Source organism: Neodiprion lecontei, chromosome 2 (genome assembly GCF_021901455.1).
Source record: "Neodiprion lecontei isolate iyNeoLeco1 chromosome 2, iyNeoLeco1.1, whole genome shotgun sequence".
Taxonomy (NCBI): domain Eukaryota; kingdom Metazoa; phylum Arthropoda; class Insecta; order Hymenoptera; family Diprionidae; genus Neodiprion; species Neodiprion lecontei.
This window is the reverse complement of record NC_060261.1, coordinates 30395961-30414968: the sequence shown is the minus strand read 5'-3', so window position 1 is coordinate 30414968 and position 19008 is coordinate 30395961. Positions and strand designations below refer to the sequence as shown.

Genomic DNA, 19008 nt, shown 5'->3' with positions numbered 1-19008 from the left:
ATGATGTTTTTTTTGAAACAGATCAATTTCGATTCAACTTAATTCAGATGGACTTCGAGATCTCAACTAATGACTGATATGCTTACTCCTTTTTCGTCCAACGATTGTCAAACTTACCGTCAACCAGCGGACCTAGAACTAATTGTAAGGTTGCTGGCGAGATGCATAACGAGATATTCCCACGATCCTTGCAGGACACGGGGGCTACGATGATAGCACTGTTTACCTACTCCTATATATAGACGTGATCTTGGAGTACGGTTGGTCCATTCATACAAGAGCAGCTCGTAAAGATGAAAGACAAATATTTGTTGCCATATTCGAGACACACTTTATACACTATAATATTATAGTTCACGCGCCTTGTATGCGTGTGAATTTTCGGGACTGTGTCATTACGCAGCCTCGTGCAATGCGTTTCTTTTATACGCCCGAAGAAGCTGTCGCACGTATTGCACGCGCAACTATGACGAGTATAGGTAACGATTGAACTAAAAATAAAACTCGTGATGAAGTTTTATGAATAACGTTTAATTTTTCTCTACATGTGCAGCGATATAATACAAAATTATAAAAATAACATGCTTCTAGTATGTGTACAGGACGATGTACCTACACATATATGTACGCGTATACGACAGAATGGGTTTCATCGGCATTGGTAAGGGAAGTATTACCATTTACGATCAGCTGGTGATTAATTTCAAACTGAGTAAACGATATTGAGAGAACAGTCAATTTTATTACTAGTCCGAAGCTCCACTCAAAAATCACCGTCAACAGGATCGCTGTTCCCTTAACAATTTTATATATGTATAATAGAAGCACGTCCGACGAACGGTTTAAGTCTAAAATTACATAATTATCTTATTATTTCTATCTGTGCCAAAATAAAAGTAAATAAATATATTATACCTATTTATATATTGGTAATGCATATACATACATATATGTGTACATATATATATATATATATATATATATATATATATATATATATATATATATATATATATATATAGATATATATATATAAAGTACGTATTAAAGCAAAAGAGAGGGGGAGGGGAGGGGGGGGACAATTCTATTATCAACTATCAATATTTTATTGTTACAGATAATTATTACTAATATGAAAATACGGCGGAACTTTGATGATATACGTAACTTCTTTAAAGATATGGTAATATGAACATCCTGAATTCCTTTTGCAATTCATTTATACTCGATTTACGTATAGTTTGCTTTTTGATACATCATCGGTAATACATCAATATGATTATTACGTTACTGTGTTATCTACAGTCGAAAGTTATATGCACTGTATCTACACCGGAGTGGCGAACATCGGGGAGCGACCAAGAATGTAATAAATTGTACGTATCGTAATAGCACACTACGTTTTTTCAATTCTGTGTACACAGACTCGTCATCGAACAAACTGAACCCCCAACATTGTTACCGAAGATTCCTATAGATTCAGGCTCTATTAACATACGCAAGTACGCAAAGAATCTATTCGATCGCCAGGTACATATGTGTGGACAAAGGTTATCATCCATACACATAGGTATTATATACGTTATCAATATATCCGAAAGACCGACACGCATCGAGTATACAGGCAGATATACCTTTGTCGCGGTACAAATTTATTGCCAGATAAATATACGCTTCACGATAACAAAGTACGTTGTCGATTTCGGGTGATACTTCTCTGTTTGATACTGTCATGTTTCGCATATTTTTTTGGAACTTATTTCCAACTCCTGACTAGACAAACGTCAGTCAGATGTCGGGTTTAGATACTTATCTGAATAATTGTTATTCTAGGAAACAAAAACTTTGCTACTGTTACTTGATGAAAATGGGTTGGGCTCAAACGGGCAAAACTTGTCTATAGTCGTAAAATGTTTGTTGCCCTTGATCCACATCAGGGGAAAATATACGCAAATTGTGATAAAAGGGATGACGCGATGGTTTAGTCAAAGTTCACGGTCAGTTACTACGCCTTGGTGCACCGATTCGTCATTTGTTCTCTTTTGCCTGAAAATGTTCGCCTTGGAATGGGTGGCTGTCATGGAATGATGTCATGGAATATTGTGGTACCTATACGTGTATATGGGTAAACCTATGCATGCGTGTATGTATGTGTATATATTATATATATGTGTGTATATTATACGCGAGACTCCACGTTGAGGGAAGCTGTATTACGATTATAATATATAGTATATTTGCGTAGCTGTAACGTTGGTCTAGAATACTCTGGCACACAAGTTGCAGGCGAGAGTAACATGTACAAATTTATGTAGTATAATATACGCTATGTATAAATATATTCCTGTGTTCAAAGTCGTTCCCCCGTTCCGGGTACTCGGGAAGTATCAACGAAAACGGGACCAGACACGAAAAAGATATCTCCCAATTATTACGAACCTCGATATTCAGAAAAAGGGGTTAAGATCCGAAAAGTCGTTAATCTTCTATAACGCATATACATACACGAGCTTAAATATGACTTTGAGATGTATTGCTACATTGCAGAACACGTCAGTGAACCTCATTCTCGACTTATCCCCTTCTTCCATTAGTACCCTAATCACCATTGCTGTTTTAGCGTGAATTTCAAACCATCATCTGCGTAGTTTGAACGATCGAGGTACATTCCCACAATAATCAGCATTCGGACGCAACGGTGATACTGGACGTGACTCGAAGATGGAGGAATAAGTATTTAATTAAACACACACACACGCACACACACATGTATATAAGGATCGCTTCCGTCCTTCTTCCCAGCTTTACAAACAGTTTGCCCATGATTCTTCTATTCCAGGTACGTAGCGATGGTACTGGTTAGTGTAAGGGCTTGGTCCCACCACGTGCGGGTGGCCACCGTGGGGGGTCGTCGTTGTCGTCGACGTCGACGTCCCGGTCGACGAGTTCGTCGTTCCGTGAGGGTGGCCGTGTCCGTGGAGGTGGAGGTGGACATGGCTCTGGCCGTGGTGAGGGGCGTGGATGTACTGAACGGGCGGTAGCGGTGGCTGGAGTTCGTGATATCGTATCATGTCGTGGGTCCGTTCTTCCCACGTCATCTCCAAATGGTGTTCATTGCAGTGGCGCTTCCTGGCTCTCTCTGAGTCCTCGTTATCGAGGTCCTCGTTGTCGTGCTCCTCGTCGTCATCCTCCTCGTCGTCCCCGTCGGTCATACCGTACCTTAAAAATCAATTCAAAACCGTCATCGTTCCGCGGATTAACTTGTCAGAGCTTGGTTAATTTTTACACGGCTTCAGGACTAGTTGTGTTTATTCCCGGGCATGTGTGTATAACCGTCTAGATATGGATCTTTGGCTTGAGCAGCGATGTAAAAATATAGGTATAGAGACTGGGAAAAATCCGACTCGCACGGCTTCCGGTCGAAACTCTACTAAGTAAATACTTTTATGAATGATAGTCACGAGAAAAAATTCTCATTCGGAGTTATACTACCGTATTGTGATACAATACACGATCAAGAACCCAGCTAATGCATGCCGCAAGCGTTCGGTTTGAAAACGGCTGAGGAACTAAACTAGAAATAAAATTGACGTTTGTCTGAACTGTCATCACTGACAAACGATTCAATCTTGAGCTCTGACCAGATTTTTCAAGAATATTATCAACCAAACCAACCGATGATCACTCTCTAATAGCAGGTACATAATACGAAACTCCAATATTTGCTAACCAGTTTCCGTCCTCTTTGGACTAGCTGTATCTCCACATCAACATCTCCGTACACTTGAGTCATGCAAAACCTTAAGCAGTACAAATTGTTCAGCCTCGATAAACTTCACCAGGTAGTATAGACCAACCAAGCACCCACCTGTTGGGCAGCCACTGGGAGGCCGTTGAACACGGAGGCGCCAAGGCATACTGCATGTGGTGCAGAGCAGGAGGTGGAAGATACTGGTCCAACTCACTGCTCTCGACTTCGCACTCGTGTAGAGCAAGAGGCAGGTTCAACCCTGCAACACCGCCCAAGGTATTGCTGAGGGTAGTGAGGTGTCCATCCTCGACGGGTAGGCATTCGCCAACCTCGATGTACCGGAGGTCGACACCGCCGTGTTGCTGGGGACCTTCGCATGTAGCCGACGAAGCCCCCGAGGACTGATCGTGGTGGTAGAGCGGTATAGTGCTGTTGTTCTGCTGATGAGGATTTCCCTGCGCAACCATTCGTTTTGTCAAGACCATCTCGCGGTGATGAGACAGGCGATTTTAAAGAACTTCGGAATAATCTTACGGGGATTGGGTTTTGGGTGAAATCATTTGGATTTTTTATATGTTGTAGATCTTGGCGTTCTGAAAACAAGTCTCCAAAGATACGACCTTCCGCTATGAATAGTTTGAGCGCTAGAAAAATGTTAATTATACATCGAGTATTTGCTTGTGCGAGAAAAAGTAGGAAAAAAAATTATTATTTCTAATAAATGAAACTTAGCCACGTAACCGGACTTCCGTCAATTCACTTGGAACTCGGTGATGTTTTTTATACTCTCTAATGTCCATTTTTCCATCGAAGAACTGAAAACATCTATTTGCATCAGACGCCGCCACGTAACGTCCTCTACAGGTAAGGTCATTGAGGTTCGAGGAGGCGATACACTTAAAGTGGCCACGTCTGGTTACGTGTACAAGTTTTATTTGTCAGAGATAATAATTTTTTTCTTAGTTTTTCTTTTGACAAAGGAATACAGGATAAAAAATGAACAGTTTTCTATCGCGCAAACTATTCATAGCGGAGATCGTGCCCGTGAAGACTGTTTTCAGAATGCCACGATCTACGACTATTTCCCTGAAACACAATTCCCATAAGATTATTACGGGGTTCTTTAGCAGAGCAGGCTGTGCTCACCTGCATGTTGGCGTAGTGCTGCTCTCTCGGCGTCGTCGGCGGAGTCAGCGGCGACAAACCCTGACGTGGTGTCGTCGGGGGCGAGGAGCTTATGCCGCTCTGGGGCGAGGTGGGACCTTGAAGACCACCGACCGGGCTTCTGCTGTCCTCCTGCTTGAACGAAGACCGGGATACGCTGAAGGTTACGTTGCTCTGACTCCTGGTTGGCGAATTGTCTCGTCCGTTGCTCCCGTTCTGTTTCCTACGTCGGGGCTGATACTTGTAGTCCGGGTGCTCACGCTTGTGGATCACCCGAAGTCGTTCCGCCTCCTCGACAAAGGGCTTTTTATCCGATTCGGACAACAACCTGGAATTGCGCGTTTCGAAAATAATCAGTGAGTGCAATGTGATATTTTTCTTCCGATTCTTTCTGATCTGATATTGTGTCTTACCAGTTCTGGCGACGTCGCATGAAACGACGAAGCTTCCCTAATACGCTACTTCATCGCGTCTATTTAAGCGGGTAGGTATGTAAATATGGGGATGAGTAGATAAAGCGCTCGTTTTTCGGGGTGAAACGGCAAGGGCTGATTAAATAAACAACGCAAGGAATATGCGGTAGAAATATAACATGCGTATCGATTTTTGGTAAAAGACTGATTCATCCGTAGACCCCATCGTGAATCTGAGGTGTATGTATAATACCACGTGATAAAAGTTTGATACGGACTCAGGAATCACTGAGTGACTCCGACGGCTTGTCGGTTTGACGTCTCGTGGTAATGACGACGAAGTCAGTCAGTCAGTCGGTTGGTGGGTCTGGTTAGTGTTCCTTGAATCTTGAACCACCGCGTGAGCTGGAATACATACCTATGTGCGTGCGTACATAGTCACATCCATCCTCGTTCACCGTGCCATACGCGCACCTACACACAAGTACCCTCCATGTACACTCGAAGTATGCGTCGTTCATTCTCCGGCACAGCTTCGGGACTGGGACTAGTTACGGTTAATGTTTATGCTCCAACTGGCTCGTAAACCCTTTAGCTGATAAGCTTTTCCGGTATGGCGCGTTATATTATGCCTCGAAAGATTTGACAGGACGGTTGTGTGAATTTTTTATTACAGTTATTTTTTTTTCGACACACACACGCGCACACAAACACGCATATAAAAATATAAACACTCATACACAGAAATATGTATATACATAGACGTTGCGCGTATTCGCCTCGCGGATCGCAATATTCCGCATTAGCGGTTGCTCGCGCAAAATTGTACACGCGGTGACCAAGGTAGCGAAGACGAAAACGAGTTATTTCTCACCGCAATTCAACCTCTTGCAGTCCTTCTTTGGAGCTCGTTAGACTCTTCGTCGCGTCGTAATATTAGATAGATTAATAATCATTACCTTCTAATCACACCGCTCTCCGCTTAGTATACGACGACTCATGCCGGAATGCAACTCTTGGAACAATTAACGTTTAATTATGGTTACAAGATCGGGCGACGAGAATTGACGGGTTTAAGAGTTGAACACTCCTTGAGGAGCGACTCGTTCGCTCTTCGTTTACACAGGTATAACGGGGTCAGCCTGAAGCGCGAGGAGCTCGGATAAGGAGGTTCAAATTATGACAAGGAGCAGATCGGCCACTGAGGCGTCGCGGCGCTCGCTTGCTCGTTTCGTTGCGTGCCGCCTCCGTATAATAGATGTGAAGTGCCAATGTGGTATGCATAGCCATATAGATACTATACGGGGTCCATGCGCCGCGGGTCCTCGACTACGCTTATAAGTATTATATATTTCATCTTTAACGGATGTTTTGTCACTCTTAAAACTCCATATGGTCAATGGACTTTGTCTTGGATTTTTCTTTTTTGTTACATCTTCTTTTTCTCTTTCTTGTATCTCCGTTCGGAAAGACGTACGGGGGTTACGATCAATCACGATATCTCAAGTTTCGCTGCCAGATGCGGCGCAGGGTCAGCCAATCTCGTCTTGCGCCCTGTACGTTCTATATCTCAATTATAATTGTAACTGGGTGTTATAATTTGTACATCCCGTGTTCGGCGACGTGGGGATTTTACTGCGTTAGATTCCGCGCAGATGATCTTCAGAAATTTTTTTTAACGAACAAATATTCGTATTCGACACTTAAAACCGTTTTGGACATGATTCTACGTCTCGCACTCGAATCAATTTTCAACGAAATACATCATGCATTCAATGGTGAGTTAGAAAAAGAATTATTCGTGAATTTCGACGTCCAATAGAAGTTATACCCTCGTTTCCTCTCTGACCCTATAATCTCTTTCTATCCATACCAGATTTACTTGGCCAAATGGGGGGCTGCGATGATGGTGGATGTTTACCCGAGATCTCTCGGCAAGTTAATGTGATACAGGTACACATAGATATACAGTGAAATTCACCTGACAGGGACAAGGGTGTCATTGTGGTCCTTGTACGAATCGGAGAGTATCGTAGTTACGTTATGCGCAGTAGTGTGAGGGACAGGGCGCAGGGATGCAAGTGGCATTATACATTTCATACGTGTTGTGTGTACCTAAGCCTATCCGTGTCACAGGAACTAACATCGTCGGCAGCTGCCGCACGAGCAGTTACGGATCGTTCGTGTTCGGCGACACCGCGTTGTGCGCGTTTATACATCCTCTGCACCGACCCTCCCCTACAGGCATAATCGCCAACCCTCAATATCTTCTTCGACAAATATTGTCGAAAAGTCGCACCTGGAGTTTTGACTACGGATACGACAGGCATGCCTACACACTCCTGTGTAGTTTCATTTATTGTTAAAATTGTCGAGCGGTGATTTTATTTTGTCAACTTTATTTTACAGATTTGAGTAATTCGCATTATATAACGCGAGCATTTTTCGCGCGTTTTTTTATGCATGTTTTTCGTACGCAAAGTACCCGTTTCTATGACGGTAGAGTGAGTCTGCGGATGCGCATGCGCGGGAGTTGAAACTGGTATTTTCTGTACTGCGCGCATGCGCTCTAGCGAACAAATCTGACATTACGCGAGCCTAACCTTAATGTCGTGCTTCGCAAAAAATCGCGCAACATACTGTTGTTATATAAAGAATTATGTGCGACACGGATGCAATGACCTTTCCGCCTCACGTATTTGCAATATCTACAAACTTACACGCGGCCCAAAAAGACCCGGTTTGCCTCCTTGTTACACAGGATACTATTATTTAGTCGATGTTCGCGCCTAAAGGATTTAATTTTGCGAGTAAATTTAGAAATTATAACGAATAATGTAGTAACGTACAAAAAATTTTTAAAAAGCCTGACGCAGTAAAATGTCCCTATATAATGTATGGTCGATTCCGGTTCTAGCCACGTGATCTGATTTTGATAAAAGGTACGGAATGTCCCACATACGTGTGCTTAAGCACGGCAATTATCCTAGATGACTGCGGTACTGTTTGTTACGCCGCTGAAGAATGAGGCGCCGAATTAAATCTGTGCGATCATGATTGGGACCAATCACGGGCCCGGATCTGGACACGATCTATCGTGCCAGCGTCTCGGTGCGCCAAGATCTTACAGCACCCCCTGTAACGCGTGATGCCTATTAGCCGTTGGGTGAATTTTTTTCAGTCAATTTTCTCACCCGTTTCATTTTGCTACATGCAACTGCATTCGGTTTGAAGTTTAAAATTCAGGTAAACGTGCGGAGGGTACCAAGGCTATCGAGTAGTATGTAAGGATTCCGAACGCAGCTAATATTGAGGCAAAATTGAAAACACCCCGCAGGCGTCGACTCTAAGATAAATTTCATGTTTGACATCACGTGCTAACAGGGTTTCGGCCATTTCGGGAGGTGCTAAATAATGACTTTTTAGAAGTGACGCGTGAACGATCCCGCGACGCCAGACCGGACTGAACCTCTAAGCCTTGCCACCCCGTCCGACGACCTATATTTACTGTTATAGGTTCTTCTGTTATATCAATCCACCAACCGTCGATGCATCTTTCGGTTGACGTAGACAGGTTCGTTCCTCACGAGAGCCAGGTCTCAACAATTAAAGATGTACTAACGATCCGTAAGTGTTATTTCCAACGACGGAAAATATCGGCGAGAATCTTATCAATTACCTGCTCGAAATATATATTGTATGTAAATTTAAGGTGGTCATAATCTGTTTATCCATAAATTTGAATAATTTCATTATCAAGTATCACAGAATGAAAGATCGAGTGAATCGTATGTCAAAAAAAGGTCGCAATTGATTATTGGTTCCTTATTTTGAAGTCAATTCAATGTAGAATTAATTGATTTCACTGCACTGATGTTAGCCGCGATTGATCACTTACATAAATTAAATATCTGTAAATCCAAAATGCTACGAAACTGTTAAACCTCGTGGCGTGAAGCAAGCGAATGAGATCTCTGTTTGACTTCATATATTAGAACTAATTTCTCAAGATAGCAAACTCTAATTCATTCATCCATCTTACTCCGTGAAACCCGAACTATCACTGCAATTCGCACTTCGGTCCAATTAATGTGGTGGAGTTTCGGTTTTTAGACACTTGCAGCGACTGCTATGCTCAGAGTCAATATTTGGTCAGTAACGGGTAAAGAACTAATCTTAATACATATTCGTATATTCAAGTGTACTCGATGCTCTTTCACATGCAGGTGTTGTACGCATTTCCACTTGTGTGTATGAAAAGGGATAGCGGGGGGCCGTGATATCGGGCGAATTGAAATCACTCGCTGCGGGGGAGACACGACGCGCGTCGTCGGCGTCGGCTAATCGCGACGGAATACGCGGTTAGTTTCGTCTCGTTAGCGGGAGGAAATGTAATCGTAACCCTTCGCCCCCCGCCGCACTGAGAAATATTTCACATGTAACATTAACTGGAAAAATTCAGTAAAACAGGCATCGTTGAGAAAACTGTTTGAATTTCGTTGGAATTACGAAAAACGAGGTACGCGTATCCATTTTGCGCTATTGTCGATCCTTTTTTGCTAATAGCAACGCAAAATCAGTTTCTGAGGTTTACTCTACTTTTTTAGTTAAACAAGGCTTTAACGTCGATTTATTCTTGCACAAGCATTAAATTTTTGCAACAGTCACAAGAAAATATAGCAACAGTGATCGTAATGAGAAAGAATAGTAACGGATACTAAACTTTCCGGTAACAGCTAGAAAACTAATTTCCATTCTGTACCTGCAACTATATTTTTCGATTGTGGTGAAAAATGAAAATAGTTAAGGACTGAGTGGTAACCTGAACAAAAAATTTCTCTCAGTGCCTATACAGCTATCGCTGCCCGATCGGCGAGTTTGTCCTTCGATGGTTTGCGGGTGTAAATTATTGCGGGACTAAATTGTTCTGGGAGTTGGAAATCAGTTGTGAAAAAATCTAAATTATCTCGAAACTTGAAATTTACGACTTCGTTTCCGGGCATCGAATCACCGACAATCACCTTGTGTACTTTGTACCCCTGTGGTAATTTGCAGCACCGTTACCAGATTCGCACGGTAGCTGGCCACCATAAATGACATTGCGAATTTGTCAGTTATACCATTGAAGGGCGAAAATTGATGTTTTTTTATTTCTGAACGAACCCCTGCAACTTACCGCCACAGTTTTCCGAGGGTCTTTGACAACTCGGCGTTGTGGAGCTGAGGATACTGATCGGCGAGCCTTCTTCTCGCTGCCTGTGCCCAAACCATGAAAGCGTTCATCGGCCTCTTAACGTGGGCTGCTCGCTTGTCCCCGGAACCTCTGCAATTTCATACATGGACAAACGTCGTTGTAGTGAGTGAAGCAAGTGTTACTAATAATAAATGATATCAAAGCATGGAATGGGATGTGTTGATTTGTTGCGCCTTCTCTGATCATCGAAATTGTGCAACGTCAAAATCATGCAAAACAGTATGATAATCTTGTAAAATCTGTCCAATTCAAAAAATCATTCGAATTATCACTCGCTCGATTCACTCTTTCACATAGAGTGGTTATAAATATTCTACTTCACAAGTCTGTCTGAGGGGCGAAAAATGACCTAGAAGGAGAGGATGGAGGAGCGTTTTGTTCGCTCGGCGGCCACCCTTAGGCTCTTAGCCTCGTGGTCCAGCATCTCCTCCGTTTCTCCGAGAAGGACCCGGTCGGATTCCCGAATGCGAGCTACGCATGCATGGATGTATCATGTATGTATCTTCGTATGTATTTATGTATGCATGTATTAGAGGTGAGCTTAAAATAACACTGGTCGAGTGCGCCCGGGCGTACGGACGGCGTGCCCTTTGCTTATATGCCTACCTATATGTATATACGAGATGACTTCATCAGAGTTCTTCAGCTCGTCATCTCTCGTGCAGCGCTTCCCGCGAGTTTTTTTTTTTTCAAAGCTTGTGAGATTTCGTTGCAGCCTGTCGTGTTAATATCGCCTCGTTGTACGTTAAATTGTATTCCAGTTACAAAAGTATCACAGGCCGCTTTCGAAACACCGGGGGGAATTCATATACGAGTCGCAGATAATTGTGTTTAGCAGCCTGAGTAACGATAGGTGCGTGAATTTTTCGTCAGTTGTTACAGTTACGATTTTTTCGATCCGATAACAAATGTATAGTCGACTGCCGGAATCACGCCTCGATCCCTCCCTCCCTCCCTCCCGCCCTCCCATCCTCTTCTCTTTCTCCCCCGCGACGAGGCGCGTTCTACGCGCTCTTCGGCCTCTTTGAAACGAGCTGGGTGTGAAACTGGTGGGTAAACCTAAGCGGCAAGGAAATTAACACCGCACCTCTAACAGGACCCAACCGACTCGGTACATTACAGGTTTACCCAGATACGCAAAAATTTCTCCTCTTTGCACCTCATTTGCTTCCCAAAGATGCGTACGTACGATGTTTTACCTCTTTACGTGTACGGTTATACGCGCGTATAACATACCTACCTATATCTACCCGAATTTATAATTATATGCGCATATGGTCTTGTCGTCTAAACTTCTACGCGAAGTGCGTTATACGCCGCTTAAGTGTACCTATAATATGACGAAGTGCAAATATGAATTCGAGAATTTACGATTCTAATTGAAAACCGACATTTGTTCAGAATTAGCTTGGTCTTCGTGCAAAGCACGTGGTTCCGGCAAAGTAATGGTCTTTTTCCATTTCAAGACCGCGTACATTTCAGAATTCCGTACGGTACAACGTATGAACGAATTTATATGTACAAAATGTTGGACGTGAAATTAATAATCAGATTCATAACATCGTAACAGTCTCTGATAATATTTTTATTTCGCATCTATCTAACATCGTGTCGTTCTTCACCACGTCAATAAAACGTCATGTCGTTTTTTACCCCATCAATAAATGTTGAAATTAACTTTACTGCGGAACGTATGTTTAGGTATAAGCTGCTATTATTTATAGTATTCACATTGTATCTGCATGTTGCAGTAGAGTACATTATGTGTAATGTTTTTATAACGCGTATCCGTATGCATTACACGCGTATATTTGAATATTGTTCAGAGATTGTATCCCCGGAAACTCCGCCGACGACTCCTTGTCTCTCGTATTTTTTTTTTTTAATTTTTTTTTTACCCCTTTCTTTCTCTGCCCCCTCCCCCCTCTTTCTCTCTTGACAGATTATAAAACGAATTCACCGCACGAAATTCCCATAGACCTCATGGGAATAAAAACAGTCGAAGCTATCGCCCCATCACCGTATCAGTAGAAATAAACATTGCACCCGTTGCCGCCCTTGATAACCCCCTCAACCGTGCCGTGAAGATAAGGGACACCTATATAGCTCGGTACTTGGTACCCCGTAAGCCGTACACTTACACTTACAATATTATACTTCACACAGTGAAAGTCTGATGCAGCGTGCGCGTGCTCGGCCAGCATAGGTATGTGAAAGTGTTCACCGTGTAAACCTGGAAATTCGGGAGGATTCATGGAACTTGATTGGGAATCCACATTTTTTCAAAGAGTCGATTTTATTCCTGTCGACGGATTCCAGAATTGATTTAACGTGTTTCTACGCTGTAATATTGATCCGAAAGCTCGAACAACGAATTTATCATTATTATCCACAGCTCTTAATTCGGATAATTATCGTTCCCCGCATCGTGTTGATAAAGAGTTTAATAAACGGCGCGTAAAAAGGCAAGTTTTTTCTCAGACAATCGGTATAATACCTGTACGTAGGAAGAGAGTCGAGGAATTCTGATAGTTCAGTCATCCGGCAGTCAGCGGGTTAAAAGTTATGAGAAAAAACGTATAAGAAAAGTCTAGGTAGAGAAGGAGCGAGGCCACGACGATCAGGCATACAAACGGTGCACACATACGGAAAATAATAAATAAATAAATAAATAGGTGTGTATGCGGCGGAATTAGTAAGGCTAGCCAAGCAGCGAGATTCGGCTGGCGAGGTCCCGGCGAACCGTAATTCAATTACGCAGTCAAAGACAGAGTAAACATGAACGGTGCCCAGCTTGCGACCCACTCGTAAACCTATGAAATTTGGTAGAATTGAGTGGGCCAACCTTCCTGGGGAAGTAGACTCGTCAAAATTTGTCAGATTTCATTACCAACCGGTTGCACAGGGTTCAAACTACACCGCTTCCCTGCGTCCGCCGGCCTGCGTTTATAATACGCGTTAATACCCTCTCAACGCGTACCTTTAATATGTTACCAAAAGGTGTTCCGATCCACAATTTTCGTCGCAAAGATCGGTTGCGCCACTATACAATTCACCGTTTTCTCATACCTAGATTTGTTCATCAATTTTTTTTTTTTTTTACCGAGTGATCCGATAATGATTCTCACGATTTGTTCAAAGTCTGAACAGACCAATTCGATTTTATGGTATTGAATGAGAGAAAGAAGGCAGTGGCCGAACTGAAACCGGCCAGGCCAAGGATCATCCAAGTTTCTTGGTAGGCAACGTCGCGTCGGGATAAGGGAACTACCTGCAGGTTGTGGATTGACGTGACACGAGCGGTGGTTAGTCAAGAGATCACAGCAATCCACTGTACGCAGAGCACGTGCTGGATACAGGTTATAATATCTAATTATAAAAAAAAAAATAATTTAAACAGTGTTTTCAACATCCGACGGCCAGGACTGGACTGGACCGGTTGTACATAAGACGCGGTGCGATGGTGACGAGCCCGAGATCGAGGGCTGGCCGAGTGGCGAGAGAATTTTTACCGAGCAATTACAAATACCAGATCACCACTCGGCGCCGTTCCGTCGTTGCATCATTCGCCAGGCAGACGTCCGCGTTGTTATCAAATCGTTAAAATCAAACGACACTCGAGCGACTCGATTTATATCCCGGTACACGCATTGCGAGTATGTCACAGTTGACACGGAACCTGCAGATCGTGGGATATTGGGTTATGGGTGTGAATATTTATTGAACTGATACGTTGGTAGCATTTATTGGTTTCGCCTTCTTACTTAGCTGGGATAGTGTAAGATTTTTACCGCGTTATTCTACGCCCTCTTTGGCCCAACTTCAACCGTCATCGCACCTGATGGTCGAAAACTTGTAATCAACTCAAGTTTCTCAGTACAGTTGGAGTGCATCTCAAGTTCTCATTACCTTCTTCCATGGGTTTAAGTTGAAGGTCTGAGAGATTACAGATCATACCGATTTTCTCGTGAATTCGATCGACTCGTGTTTGTATAAAGCGTTTTGCATAGGTATATATGTCACATATTTTTGACTACCTCGCAAAGTTTCACCACAAGCCTGTAATAAAAATGAAGTCCTATCTCAGGTCAAAGAAATCGTATTAAAGGAATTTGGACTCTAATATGATGAAAGGGATGAAAGGTATTGCAAGGAGTTTAGTCGAAGTCATTGTAATGCTGGGCAGTTGTAGGTTGAACCTGCGGTTCGTACAATGACAGCGTAACGTTATGATGTCATCCACTGTACTATGCATCAGGTTACATGTAAGACATTCGTACATAGACATATATCGATAGACTGTCGTTTAACTAATTGTTGATAATTGTGGGACAAGGATGTTTTTTCCTACTCTTATCCGCGAGCCTTTCCCAGGCTGGGGAAACAAGCACGTCATAATTGAGTTAGCGGCGTTGAACCTCCCTTTGCCTCTCACAGTACCGCTTACCCTCTACGCCTTTTCCGCGTCTGTCCCGCAGTCTAAGCCCGCGGAGTGCCTGCAGCGATTCAGAATATATACCTGACGTATGTGTGCAGTACGCGCATATTCGGACGTGCAAATACACACGCGTGCGCGTAAATATATATTATACATATACACATTAATTAGCGTCACGCTAAGTGTACTTATCTACACATATACGTAGGACACGCAGCATCGCGGTGCGCGGGTTTGCGACTGGCCAATGTCGTCTTATGGTTTCGCGTGTGCCGCGGTACGAGACACATGGGAATTTGTTGACGCACGGTCTAGGGCCTAGGCTTATCGTGTACGGTATAGGCAGAGGTGGTGGCGGGACGGCTAACTTTCAATATCCGACAGGCTCAACAGGTGGCCAGCATACCCGTGCAAACCGGGCGTGTGTATTGCTTCTAATGACACTCGAGGGATGCGTGAATAGATCAGGACATGTCATCGTGGGTTGGAAAAAAGAAAGTTATTTCTTTTTTTTTTTTTTGTTTTATTGTTCTTTTCTCTCCTTTATAGTGTATGGTCTATAAGACAACTTTTTGAAAGTCCTTGCACTCCAGTCTGAATCACGACCACCCATGAAGACACTCCCGATGGATCTTGGACGAGAACCGTCGAGACTGGTAGGTATTCCTGGGCAAAAACATCGAGGAACTGATAGTTTCCAAATAATGTAGAAGAGGTCAAAGTTTACCGATCGCCATATACAGCGTATGACTAGCGGGAACTTGGGAGAGCGATAACTAGCGATACCCGCCGGCTCCAGCAGGCATACGTCCCTAAGTCTGAAAGCTCCGATGATCGTGAGCCATGGTCACTCATCTTTGACCCCGTCTTGTGGCTTGAAAACTATCTAATAGACTAGTCTCTTGCCGATTTCGCTTCACAAAATATCTTTTTGTTTGTAACGAATTTATCCTACGGAAGAGAGCTACCAGGACACCCTGTATTGCCAATTTACTGTACGCCGCCAATGGCTAACTTAAAGAGTGTCGAATCGGTGAAACATTAAATATAGAAATTGAAGATTCTCGTAGAATAATTAATCACAAAGAGCACGTCCTTCGGTTTTATAAAACTCACGAGTTTGCGACGTCTGTGTCCAGCGAACAACCATCACCGGCTTTCGTTTCACGTCTAACCATCGAATGTCTAAAAATCAGGGTAACTTGGGGAGTTTTCTAGAGCCCTCGTGACTTCGCGGGATGGAGAACAATTACATGTGTAATACAACTCTGGTTCTGTACGTATTTAGGTGCATGCCAGCCACTGTAGCAACAGGGTATATCCCGTAGTTCAGTGACACTAGACGTTGCGAGATAAACGGACGCTGCAGTAACGCGTTACTGACCCTGCTTTAACAACGCGATAGCAACGCGATAGGGTTGACGGATAAATAATGACCCGTAGTACGTACATACTTGATTATAGAGTCTCGGTGCAGTGCATGTGGCATCTTAGACTACGGGTGCGAAGATGTCCGAGTGCAACGTACACGATGCACCACACATCGTGATTGGTACACGTACGACGGTCGCGCTTGGTATTGCAGGATATTTGCGTGGAAAACAATAATACGATTTTCGCAGAGTTAACAATGGCTTGGAAAACTTACTTGGTGGCAACAGGCACCAACGTCCAGTCGTACCCCTTCAGAACTTTGGCAACTGCAGCGCTGATTCCCTCGCCCCCGTTTACTCCACCGATTCCTGGACCATTGTTATTATTGTTATTGCTGCTGCTGTTATTGTTTTCGTTGTTGTTGTTGTTGTTGTTGAGGACAGGGGTGGAACTGACGCTGATAGAATTTTCCATCCCTGTCGCGGGTGGTGCCGATGATTCACCCATTATTTCGTTCATGTTACCGATCCTCCGGATCGCAGTAACGTCGCGTAATCGGCGGTTGAACGGGATAAATCACTTCGCCTATTATATATTATACAGAACCACTTTATTCCAAGGCGAATGTGTGAGGAACGATTCTTACTTTCAATCACAATCGTGTCGAACTATTTCTCAACGGTATTCCGTTTCGGCATATCACGTCACGGTTCACTCGTTAAAATCTCTTTGTCGTATATACAGCCGGTGGTTATATTCACGGCCTTTAACAGCGCACGTTCAGTCAAGTTTTCACCCAACAAACTTTCGGGTATTGTTCAAACGATCTTACGTAGGTCTGCGGGAACTCGTTAACCGATGCACAAGTCTTTAGGTACCGTTCACCGATCATTATAATACAAACGAACAGTGGGCGTGAAGGATGCTCCTCATCGTCGGGAAGACCGCCGTCGCCGCGGAGAAGAATTCCTCTGATGGCGGAATTTGTATACTTGTACGAAAATCGCGTATGTATATTTACGAAACTGATTCTTTGTTTTTTCTTGAAATTTTTATTTCCCTTCACCGTTTCGCCCGGCCGAACAATCGTCAATCGATGACGGCGAAATTTCAAATCACCGAAACCGAACAACTTGCAGAGTTTCTATCCCAGCGGCAGGACCGCTGCTATAGTGGATCGTGTAAAACGTTCCGAGCTCAAGTGCGGTGGTGTAACGTCGCCCCGGGGCGCCTCCACCACGAGGCCTTTTCGGAGGCGGAGTCTGCCGTCGGTTTTATATATACCACCGACACTTGTTGCTTCCTGAATCCGCCGCTTTCCTCCTCGCCTCTCGCGCCGCGCTTCATTTCTCTCATTCCGTCATCTCCTTCTTCCTCTGTATACTTTGGCACTCGCATCTCGTTTCTCTTACTCATCGTAGCGAGGTATTCATCGCCATTTTATTTCTGCCCACTCTTTCCATCTCCCTGTCTCCCTCTTCTCTCTCTTCAACTTGTGCGAAAAGTCCGTCTAAGGTATATTCCACAGGTGAGTAATTTGCCCAATCGATATCGCCGAGGTACGTTAGTAATGATTTGGCAAGACGAAGACCTCTGTGCTCTGGAAAGAGAAAGAACGTTGCGTCGCGTATGCGTTACGTGCTGTACAACATAGTCGATTCCCACTCGTTCGTGCCGAAATTGCGAACTCCGCCAAGAGCAACGTTTTCGTACACTCGATTATCTCCTTCTCTCTTCGTCTCTCTCGATAAATATCTATATATTTGGTCCCGAGTTGGATACTGGGAAGTCAGAGCTAGGGTTGCCATGGTTACAATATCCTCCAAGTCCGTGGCCAATCGGGTTATTTCTGGCTCCTCCTTCTCCCAACTCCACTTCAGTGCCCCCCACTATCCGCTCTCTCACCCTCTCACCTCTCTCTCCCTCGCTCCTTTCGAATCTTCCTCTCATCCGCGGATGCATCGTGTATGTTCGCCTTGGCGCTGGTCTCCGATTGGTTAATGGGGTCTATAATTATGACGTCACCTACGCAGCGCACCTAATCCAGTACCGTTTTATTTCAACACCCGTACCAAGTTATAGCCGTTCGTCAATCGCTATCGACCGACTGGTTCTGAAATCGGAGAAATGCCTCAGGGATCAGAGGACCACCGTCGAGCAGCTAAATCGCGATTTGTAACCTGACTACACGGTCCGTTTTCGTCGTTACCAACATGTAGTTCAGCCGGTTGGCAGGGGCTATCAGAAAGCTGAGATTTTAACCGTAACTCGAACGACCGGGAATCCTTTCGTGATATCGTTAAAAAAATGTTAAGTCTAATCACACGAGTCCTTGTACTTGTATTTGCCTTCTATATCATCGGGTACTTGGTTTTTCGTATGGACCATGGCAAAGGCAAGTTTTGCACAACGATGCACAAAGGATGTATGTTTTAAGAAATTGAAACTTGGCTAACGATTTTAAGAAATTTAAGAAGGTTTTTCAATAAACGATTTTAGAAACCCAGAAGATAACACTGCAGGAAAGATTTTTAACGGGCTTAACAAGAATTTACACGATATTGGGTTTTGGGGACTTTTAACCCCTTTGATGCGTATAACAGTTTTACTTTGT

The 19008-nt window shown here is 43.7% G+C and overlaps 2 protein-coding genes across 4 annotated transcripts in view; one reads left to right on the top strand and one right to left on the bottom strand.

Moving 5' to 3' along the window:
• LOC107225613 (transcription factor Sox-14) overlaps positions 1-19008 on the top strand; it is a 91043-nt gene that overhangs the window by 56584 nt on the left and 15451 nt on the right. The gene's annotated exons all lie outside the window — the stretch shown is intronic.
• On the bottom strand, positions 1050-17593 carry LOC107225612 (transcription factor Sox-9-B-like). The gene is made up of 5 exons (XM_015666138.2): positions 16669-17593; positions 10505-10651; positions 4898-5243; positions 3869-4206; positions 1050-3219 (listed from the first exon to the last, which is right to left on the bottom strand). Exons 1-5 carry the CDS (start codon positions 16911-16913, stop codon positions 2805-2807), a joined length of 1491 nt encoding a protein of 496 aa, XP_015521624.2. The 5' UTR covers positions 16914-17593; the 3' UTR covers positions 1050-2804.

Bases quoted from the DNA above. Each gene is read 5' to 3' on its own strand.
- LOC107225612 (XM_015666138.2), bottom strand. From the start codon at position 16,913: ATGAACGAAATAATGGGTGAATCATCGGCACCACCCGCGACAGGGATG. The intron at 4,207-4,897 runs GTGAGCACAGCC...ATGGTTGCGCAG, and splicing joins AGCACTACGCCAACATGCAG to GGAAATCCTCATCAGCAGAA. The intron at 3,220-3,868 runs GTGGGTGCTTGG...TTGATTTTTAAG, and splicing joins TCCCAGTGGCTGCCCAACAG to GTACGGTATGACCGACGGGG.